The sequence below is a fragment of the Oncorhynchus nerka genome, linkage group LG5 (assembly GCF_034236695.1).
Source record: "Oncorhynchus nerka isolate Pitt River linkage group LG5, Oner_Uvic_2.0, whole genome shotgun sequence".
Classification (NCBI taxonomy): domain Eukaryota; kingdom Metazoa; phylum Chordata; class Actinopteri; order Salmoniformes; family Salmonidae; genus Oncorhynchus; species Oncorhynchus nerka.
In genome coordinates this window covers 67,445,988-67,456,456 of record NC_088400.1, presented here as the reverse complement: position 1 = coordinate 67,456,456, position 10,469 = coordinate 67,445,988, and the positions used below count along the sequence as shown (strand labels likewise).

Here is a 10,469-nt window from a genome sequence, read left to right as displayed (position 1 = left end):
GATAACTTACCCAGCAGGTTAGGATAATTTACGCAGCAGGTTAGGATAATTAACGTGGCAGGTTGGAAGACTTAGATTAAGGTTAGGAAAAGGGTTAGGTTTAGCTCAAATGCTCTACTAACCTGCTCCCTCTAGTCACCAACCTCAGGAAGGTGTGATTACTGCCAGGAAACAGAGATAGTGGAGCATGTACTGATAGTGTGGGCAGTATGAGAGGGAAATAGAGATCCAGTATGAGGGAGAAGGGGGTAGAGGAATTGAGTTTAAAGAGCATACTGAGTAGAACATCATTGGATACAAAATCAAATCAAATTGTATTTATTACATGCGCCGAATACAACAGGTGTAGGTAGATCTTACAGTGAAATGCTTACTTACAAGCCTTTAACCAACAATGCCGTTTTAAGAAAGAAATGTAGAAATATAACAAATAATTATGGAGCAACAATAAAATAACAGTAGCAAGGCTATATACAGGCGGTTCCGGTACAGAGTCAATGTGCGGGGGCACCGGTTAGTTGAGGTAATTGAGGTAAAATGTACATGTGGATAGAGGTAAAGTGACTATGCATGGATAATAAACAGAGAGGAGCAGCAGCGTAAAAATGGGGGGTGGGGTGGGGACAATGCAAATAGTCCGGGTAGCCATTTGATTAACTGTTCATGAGTCTTATGGCTTGGGGTTAGAAGCTGTTAAGAAGCCGTTTAGACCTAGACTTGGCGCTCCGGTACCGCTTGCCATGCGGTAGCAGGGGGAACAGTCTATGACTTGGGTGGCTGGAGTCCTTGGCAATTTATGAGGTCTTCCTCTGATACCGCCTGGTATAGCAGTCCTGGATGGCAGGAAGCTTGGCCCCAGTGATGTACTGGGCCGTATGCACTACCCTCTATAGTGCCTTGTGGTCGGAGGCCGAGCAGTTGCCATACCAGGCGGTGATGCAACCAGTCAGGATGCTATCGATGGTGCAGCTGTAGAACTGTTTGAGGATCTGAGGACCCATGGCAAATCTTTTCAGTCTCCCAAGGGGGAATAGGTGTTGTCGTGCCCTCTTCATGACTGTCTTAGTGTGTTTGGACTATGATTGTCCGGACCTTTGGCAGTCTCTATGGGCATGCCACCCGGTTCAATGCTCGTGTTATGCTGGTGAGTGAGGACCCAAAAGCGATTTAACAGAAACAGAGTCTTTTAATGTCCAAACAGGGAAAACATAAATCCTCAATCTTTACAGGAGATGTCCAAACAGGGAAAACATAAATCCTCTATCTTTACAGGAGAGTCCCCCTTCTAGTAGTAGAGGAGAATAGCAGGGCTAGCGGCAACAGACTGCTGGTCCCTCCGGGTAGGCGCGGGCCGTAGAGGACAGAGACACCTGCTCACACGCAGCATCTGATGAAGAGGCAGATTACGACAGGACGGGACAAGGGCAAAGCAAACAAGAATCCGACAAGGACAGAAGCAGAAACAGAGAGAGAAATAGAGACTTAATCAGAGGGCAAAAGAGGAAACAGGTGTGAGAGAGTAAACGAGGTCGTTAGGAGAATGAGGAACAGCTGGGAGCAGGAACGGAACGATAGAGAGAGAGAGAGATAGAAAGAGAGAAAGTAACCTAATACGACCAGCAGGGGGAAACGAAGAGAAGAGAAAGCACAGGGACAAGACATAACATGACAGCTCGGGCCGACTCTCTTTTCTGTATACATCAATGATGTCGCTCTTGCTGCTGGTGATTCTCTGATCCACCTCTACGCAGACGACACCATTCTGTAAACTTCTGGCCCTTCTTTGGACACTGTGTTAACTAACCTCCAGACGAGCTTCAATGCCATACAACTCTCCTTCCGTGGCCTCCAACTGCTCTTAAACGCAAGTAAAACTAAATGCATGCTTTTCAACCGATCTCTGCCTGCACCTGCCCGCCCGTCCAGCATCAGTACTCTGGACGATTCTGACTTAGAATATGTGGACAACTACAAATACCTAGGTGTCTGGTTAGACTGTAAACTCTCCTTCTAGACTCACATTAAGCATCTCCAATCCAAAATTAAATCTAGAATTGGCTTTCCAATTTTGCAACAAAGCATCCTTCACTCATGCTGCCAAACATACCCCCGTAAAACCTACCGATCCTCGACGATGTCATTTACAAAATAGCCTCCAGCACTCTACTTAACAAATTGGATGCAGTCTATCACAGTGCCATCCGTTATGTCACCAAAGCCCCATATACTATCCACCACTGCGACCTGTATGCTCTCGTTGGCTGGCCCTCGCTTCATACTCGTCGCCAAACCCACTGGCTCCAGGTCATCTACAAGTCTTTGCTAGGTAAAGCACAGCCTTATCTCAGCTCACTGGTCACCATAGCAGCACCCACCCGTAGCACGCGCTCCAGCAGGTATATTTCGCTGGTTACCCCCAAAGCCAAATCCTACTTTAGCCGCCTTTCCTTCCAGTTCTCTGCTGCCAATGACTGTAACGAACTGCAAAAATCACTGAAGCTGGAGACTCATATCTCTTTCACTAACTTTAAGCACCAGCTGTCAGAGCAGCTCACAGATCACTATGCCTGTACATAGCCCATCAGTAAATAGCCCATCCAACTTTAATTGCTATATTGTAATTACTTCGCCACTATGGCCTATTTATTGCCTTACCTGCCTTATCTTATCTCATTTGCACACACTGTATATAGACTTTTTCTACTATATTATTGACTGTATGTTTGTTTATTCCATGTGTAACTCTGTGTTGTTGTATGTGTCGAACTGCTTTGCTTTAGCTTGGCCAGGTCGCAGTTGTAAATGAGAACTTCTTCTCAACTGGCCTACCCGGCTAAATAAAGGTGAAATAATTTTAAAAAATAGTTTGTACGTGATGTGGACACCAAGGAACTTGAAGCTCTCAACCTGCTCCACTACAGCCCCGTTGATGAGAATGGGTGTTGGGGCCCCCATTCTGGGGGTGGGGATGCTCAGTCCTTCTTTTTCTGTAGTCCACAATCATCTCATTTGTCTTAATCACGTTGAGGGAGGGTTTGTTATCCTGGCATCACACTGCCAGGTCTCTTACATCCATCCTGTCTCATCGTTGTCGGTGATCAGACGTACCACTGTTGTGTCGTCTGCAAACTTAATGATGGTGTTGGAGTCGTGCTTGGCCATGCAGTCATGGGTGAATGGGGATTACAGGAGGGGACTGAGCATACACCCATGAGGGGCCCCTGTGTTGAGGATCAGCGTGGCAGATATACAGTCTCCAATGTTTTGTTATCTTTTTTAAGAGAAAAGGGCCTGGCAGGTAGGATTTAGTTCCTCTGGCCGACAGGCCCCTTACAAATAAAGATTGAATTTATGAAACTGCAGTAAAAGTGCAGTAACTGCAGTCGACTGTGGTATTTTGGATGCAGCAATTGCAGAATAAATGCAGTGTACTGCACTCTAACTGCAGTTCCACTGCAAAATTACTGCAGTATAAAAATATTGTTATTTTGAATGCAGTATTTGCTGCATACTGCCGTTATACTGCACTCTAATCTCATCACTACAACTCCCGTTTCGATACACAACCCAACCAAGCCGCACTGCTTCTTAACACAGCGCCATCCAACCCGGAAGCCAGCCGCACCAATGTGTCGGAGGAAACACCGTGCACCTGGCAACCTTGGTTAGCGCGCACTGCGCCCGGCCCGCCACAGGAGTTGCTGGTGAGCGATGAGACAAGGATTTCCCTATTGGCCAAACCCTCCCTAACCCGGACGACGCTAGGCCAATTGTGCGTCGCCCCACCGGACGGTTACAACAGAGCCTGGGCGCGAACGCAGAGTCTCTGGTGGCGCAGCTGACGGTGCAGTACAGCGCCCTTAACCACTGCGCCACCCGGGAGGCTCAATCGCCCAACCTTAACACACACACACACCGTCTCTGTGTGTGGTTACTGTAGGCTAACGTATGTCAATGGTTTTAGGAACAGCAGTAACATCAGGCAGGCTTTAGGCTACCAACTGCCTGGCCAGTTTAGCTCAATCGTGGGTGCAATGATCACGTTCCCCTCACTGACTGACTATGTGGAGGCTCAATGATTTAACATTACATTAGCCTACATGCTACACTAGGAAAGTTATATATAGCTGTCGGCTATATGAGCCACGACTTACCGTTCTTTGTGCAGCTTCAAATGTTGAACAAAGTTGGAAATTGTTGCCTCTGTCTGTAATTTTCTTCCTGCATGTTTTGCAAGTTACAATCCATTTTGATGACTACAGCGTAGTCTTTATATCCAAAAATAATCATTTGGGATATCATCTTTCCAAGGGGTCCATCTGAATTCACCCCCGTTCCTCTGCACTGCCACACTCAACTTTTTCTCAGCTGGCACAATTTGATTGGCTGCTGTCTGATTCAAACTGTAATCTGTTAAATGAAGAGTTGATGCGCTGCACACCTTTTTTAATAGCATAATTTTTCATATTTGGGCTTGGGGAGGGTATCAAGTCAGGTCGAGTCAAAAGGCTCAAATCCAAGTTAAGTCACGAGTCATTTGTGTTAAAGTCAAAGTCGAGTTGCAAGTTATCATATTTGTGACTCGAGTCCAAGTTATGAACTTGTTCTCAACTTGCCTACCTGGTTAAATAAAGGTGAAATAAAATAAATAAATGTGACTCGAGTCCACACCTCTGGTATATTGACCATATATCACAAACCCCCGAGGTGCCTTATTGCTATTATAAACTAGATACCAACTTAATTAGAGCAGTAGTAATACATGTTTTTTTCATAAGCCTGTTATATGGTCTGATATACCACGGCTGTCAGCCAATCAGCATTCAGGTCTCGAACCACCCAGTTTATACTGCACTCTTTTTTCGTAAGAGGCCAGTACAGTAGGTGGAGGTAATGCTTCATAACGTTGGATGCCAACCCCCGATAAACCCAACAGAAGATGTTTTAAATTCATAGCAATGACTATTACCGTAATACATGTGTTGTCATTTGTTTGCTACTTGGCAGCTGCATGTTATTAAAAGAAAGTGCATCAATGGTCGCCCACAACATAACTGGTCAAATGTTTGTAAGGTCTATGTATTTTTGCTATAAAGTAGCTAGCTAACTATCCTCCAGCCAAAAATTGCCGATATGTCAGACTTCACTTCACAAATGGATACGTAAGTCCTATTTCACAACAGTACATGTGTCGGCCTACTGTATTCAAGCAGTTATTATTTTTGGTATTTCAACACAGCGCAATTCAAGATCCCATTCGCCAATAAAATGCACGCGCCTGTTTCTACATTGACCAATCAGGTTGATGAACCAGGTTCTTGCGGCAGTATTTTGTCATACATTCGCGGGAGAACAGCCTTGCAAAGTTTTGTCAGCAGCTATTTAATTTTATGGCATTTATTTGAGGTACTTGGCATGCGGTAGCTGCGTGTTATTAGTACAACCATCACAGTTTGTTGGCTGCACACTACTAGACAGTTTCCTAGCTAGCTAGACCGCTAACAACATAACTGGCAAACTTTTTGCAAGAGGTCTGTCGTTTTGACCCAAAGTAACTAATATGGCAACTATGTGTCACTCAAGACGTGCCTTGATGGAAATCCCAGCTCCACAGCCGAAAATTGCAGGTACGTCTGACTTCAACAACTTCATAAAGTAGGTAACGTTAGCTGTCTAGCCAGCTACATTTCCCTCCACTGCAGCATCACAACAGCTGTCCTTGGTAAAGTAAGCGCGCGCCAGGAACAAATGTGGCTAAGTAGCGGCTACATTATTTTCTAAACGTGTTAAATCATAACAATGAAGTCAGCCAGTAAGATCCAATAAAACACCGAGTCTGAACAAACCCAATTGTGTCAATTTGTTAATATTGGAAATAAGTGAATTTTAACTTGTGTGGGCAACTAGCTAGTTAGCCAGCTTTGAGTTAGCAATTGCATTGACACAACATGGTACCCATTGTTAGCCTTTGCTAACAACTTTACCTAGTTATAACTCGTTAACGAGCTGATATTGGACATTTAGCCAAGTAATAAAGATTGTGGGTGAGCTGTTTGTAGTTATTAATTCAGCAAGACATTACCATTTTTGTTTTGTTTTATGCAAGTACCAAAACATTGAATCTGCCTTCCTTTCTAGTACAACTAGAAGAATATTGTAACTGGGTTAACTATGATCCTGTAATGCACTCTAAAGTTATGCCAAATGTTTTTATGCAGCTCGAATGAGAAGGTCCTACCTGGAGGTTCTAAGTTCACGCATAGCTCCATTCTCAACCACCTCTAGAGGCAGAAACCTGACCAGCAACTCAAAACGTGGGCATTCATGTTAGTAAGCAAATTAAATGGATCATGTCATTCAGTTTCTAGTCTTATATTAGTTGGCCTGTGACCAATACGGTGGTGTATGTTTTGCAGTGGACCCAGCCATATACAGAACAGGGAGTAGTCTGAGTGAGGCCCAAAGTGAGAGAATGGAAGACGACCAGACACCCATGTCCAACCAGCAGCTTGTGCAGCTCATAAGATCTTTCATCCTAGTAGAACAGGGGCAGAGGCAGGAGCCCAGAGCCCTCACTACAGACCTAAAGCCGTTACAGGAGGACTTGCACCTGAAGAAGACCAATGTCTACAGATCTATACCCTACTCACGCCTGGGGTCCAACCGAGATGCACACTGTTACAGAAAGGCATATCCACACCTGGTGGTGTTTAAAGTGAGTATCAACATTTTTGTTTTATGCTCTTTAAGTTGCCCTTATGTGACTGTAACTCGGGTAATTGACCTGAAGTTGAATCTCCTTGCAGTAAATAATATACTTCTTTTAAGATTTACACTCTAACTTTATTCAAGCTGGTTGTTTGACTAAAGTGCTTCTAAGATGGTTTAATAGCTAGAAATTCTGGGTTGTCATGGTGATTGGTACTACCTGCATCACCTGCTGTGCGTTTTAACAAACCTTGTCTTTTTCCTTCCAGGTTTCCTGCCAGGAGTGGGGTCAGCTGCTGCTGCAGAATGAGGAGTGGGAGTCGGCTCTGGAGCACGCCCTAGTGGCGTGGAGGTACACCAGCGAACTGCCACAGTGGGACACCAGCAGCCACAATTTGGTGAGGGAACAGTGTTACAGCATGCTGGCAGCACACTGCATCACAGCTCTACAGCACTACTGCCCAGACCTCAGCAAAGCCATAGAGCTGCACAGGAGGTAAGAGTCCTCCTTTCTTTGGAACCTTTTCACAGGTCATGCTTGAATTGTTAACACTTGAGTTTAAACTGTTTCCGTTGACTGAGAATTGGCAGCGTTTGGATGGTAAAAATGTATAAAACCAGATAAATAAAAACATTTTGAAAAATAATATGCTCTATAAAATCACTTTGGCTATGCATGGAGGTTGGTTCTGGTTGTTTTTTAATCGTATCTCTAGTCTGTCAACTCTGCCATTTACCTCTTGACCTCTTGCTATAGCAAACTTGCAACACTGTATTACCTGATACTGGCTCAAGGCTCCACAGTGTGACCATTTTACTCTCATATGCCCCTAAATATTTTGCTGTGGCCTGGAATTCTAATTAGAAACACCAGTGCGCCTAGAAACATTATGGATTCTAGTTTTATTACCTCGTGTAAAAACGCAGACCGGACAAATGGATTATGCTCATTGTAGTTAATCACCACGTTTTCTGCGCAGAACTATGTAGAATTTGGCCTGTTGGAAATTACAACTTCCTACTACATCGCCCATCCTGTGCTTGAGCTGATTTTTTTCTAGAGAAACTGCACATTGGTGTCAGTCTGGCAAATTGAAATATGTTTGGACATTTGAACAGCACAACTTTTTCCTAATGGAAACACCGGGAGTAAAATACACCTACAGTGGCAAGAAAACCTATGTGAACCCTTTGGAAATACCTGGATTTCTGCATCAATTGGTCATAACATGTTAATCTCGGTCACAACAATAGACAAACACTCTGCTAAAACTAATCACACACAAACGATTATGTTTTCGTGTCTGTATTTAACACACTTTGTAAACATTCACAGTGCAGGGTGGAAAAAGTATGTGAACCCTTGAATTTATTAACTGGTTGACCCTTTGGCAGCAATAACCTCAACCAAATGTTTTCTGTAGTTGCGGATCAGACCTGCACAACGGTCAGGAGGAATTTTGGACCATTCCTCTTTACAAAACTGTTTCAGTTTAGCAATATTCTTGATGTCTGGTGTGAAGCGCTCTCTTGAGGTCATGCCACAGCATCTCAATCGGGTTGAGGTGAGGACTCCAAAAGCTGTATTTTCTACTGTTGAAGCCATTCTGTTGTTGATTTACTTCTGTGTTTGTCCTGTTGCATCACCCAACTTCTGTTGAGCTTCAATTGGTGGACAGAGCCTAACATTTTCCTGCAAAATGTCTTGATAAAACTTGGGAATTAATTTTTCCGTCGATAATAGCAAGCTGTCCAGTCCCTGAGGCAGCTAGGCAGCCCCAAACCATGGCGCTCCCTCCACCATACTTTACAGTTGGGATGAGGTTTTGATGTTGGTGTGCTATGCTGTGCCTTTTTTTTTTTTCACACATAGTGTTGTGTTTTCCTTCCAAACAACTCAACTGTAGCTTCATCTGTCCACAGAATATTTTGCCAGTAGCGCTGTGGAACATCCAGGTGCACTTTTGCAAACCTCAGACGTGCAGCAATGATTTTTTTGGACAGCGGTAGCTTCTTCCGTGGTGTCCTCCCATGAACACCATTCTTGTTTTACGTATTGTAGACAAATCAACTAATGAGATATTAGCATGTTCCAGAGATTTCTGTAAGTCTAGCTGATTCTTCTTAACCTCACTGAGCATTCTGCGCTGTGCTCTTGCAGTCATAATTGCAGGACGGTCACTCCAAGTGAGAGTAGTAACAGTGCTGCACTTCATTTATAAACAATATTTGTTCCCGTGGACTGATGAACATCATACCTTTGTAACCCTTTCCACCTTTATGCAAGTCAACAATCCTTAATCTTAGGTATTCTGATATCTCTTTTGTTTGAGGCATGGTTCACGTCAGGCAATGCTTCTTGTGAATAGCAAACTCAAATTGTGTGTTTTTATAGGGCAAGGCAGCTCTAACCAACATCTCCAATCGTCTCATTGATTGGACTCCAGGTTAGCCAACTCCTGACAACAATTTGCTTTTGGAAAAGTCGTTAGCCTAGGGGTTCACACACTTTTTCTAACCTACACTGTAAATGTTTAAATGATGTATTCAATATAGACAAGAAATACAATGTGTATATTAGTTTAAGCACACTGTCTATTGTTGTGACTTAAATGAAGATTAAATCAAATTTGATGACCAATTCCAAAGGGTTCGTATACATTTGCTTGCCAACTGTGAAGAAGAAATCTGTGGGAATACTGCTCCTTTCAACTCTTCTTTTCTATAACTCTTTCCTTCAGGTTTAAAATGGCACAGCTGCACAGTCAGTTGATCTCTCCTTGTATTCAGGAGCTGGAGAGAAGCCTCGGTGAAGCACAGGTTTGTTCCATGAACACCCACTGAAATGGCCAACACTAAGATCAGCTGACAACAATCAGCACGGCTTCCAAGTCTAGGGGGTTGCACTATTGAACAGCGTATATCAGTGGTTGCCATTCAACTATGTTTGGTATCCTTGTGTTGCGCTATTCCCCCTTGCCTACAGTATTCCCTACAGTAAATACAAGAAAGCTTTGATGCATTTTGGTATGCTGTTTTTTTAAATATGAATTTAAGTTTTGTAAAATGTGTTTATTGCCATTGAACTATTGAATGTTATCACAAGGAAATTATGAAATGGCCTTTAAAATGTGAAATGCTGTCATATGGAAATTATGAACTGTCCTTTTCAAGATATTTTATATGTGGGGGATGTTTTTGTGGATGTGTTGAAAAATGCCAAGATGTATGAAACAGCTGCCTTATTTCAACTTGCTGAATGCTACCTGTTTTGTAAATATTTGTCTAAAGTAACTGTTTTGCACTTTTCTTCATCCTGGAAACTTGACATTTTGATTAAATAGAATCTAATTTAATAAAATTCTACTTTTTCAACATTCTGTTGTGAATTTCTGGTTTTGAGACATTGAAGACCTGCTTTGTCACTGAATTAATTAGACAGTTCTCCCCTTGCATTTTGTCTCATTCAGAGGACTGAAGTTCAGTGCAAGCATGTGAGGAGAATTACATTTTCTTCTTGTTTTGACTGACGGCTACATCTCATCAACATTAGCAATACTTCCTCGCAATAGAAGTGGGACAGCGACACGTCAGTTCTATTCATGATTCCTCAGTCTGCACGTCACTGGGACATTATGTTCTAATTACATATTTCCATCAGAATGTTCCTCAATGTTTTCTGCTGAGCACTACGAAAGTTGGTTGCCCTTTACTCAGTGACAGTCTGATTTTCCTGTTCCCTGTGCCACCACTGTGTGGAG

General features: G+C 43.2%; 1 protein-coding gene across 3 annotated transcripts; it reads left to right on the top strand.

The window, feature by feature from the left end:
• The first annotated feature begins 5,306 nt into the window (after window positions 1-5,306).
• Window positions 5,307-10,085, top strand: LOC115121571 (uncharacterized). 3 transcript variants are annotated; one of them, XM_065018988.1, is made up of 6 exons: window positions 5,307-5,627; window positions 6,219-6,326; window positions 6,417-6,715; window positions 6,978-7,204; window positions 9,104-9,155; window positions 9,450-9,536. In XM_065018988.1, the coding sequence occupies exons 1-5, from the start codon at window positions 5,561-5,563 to the stop codon at window positions 9,117-9,119; spliced, it is 717 nt and encodes a 238-aa protein (XP_064875060.1). In that variant the 5' UTR covers window positions 5,307-5,560; the 3' UTR covers window positions 9,120-9,155; window positions 9,450-9,536. The 3 variants fall into 3 exon arrangements, with proteins under 3 accessions (XP_064875060.1, XP_029506536.2, XP_029506535.2); XM_029650676.2 differs by lacking the exon at window positions 9,104-9,155 and having other exon boundaries at window positions 6,219-6,314; window positions 9,450-10,085; XM_029650675.2 differs by lacking the exon at window positions 9,104-9,155 and having other exon boundaries at window positions 9,450-10,085.
• The last annotated feature ends 384 nt before the right edge of the window (window positions 10,086-10,469 follow it).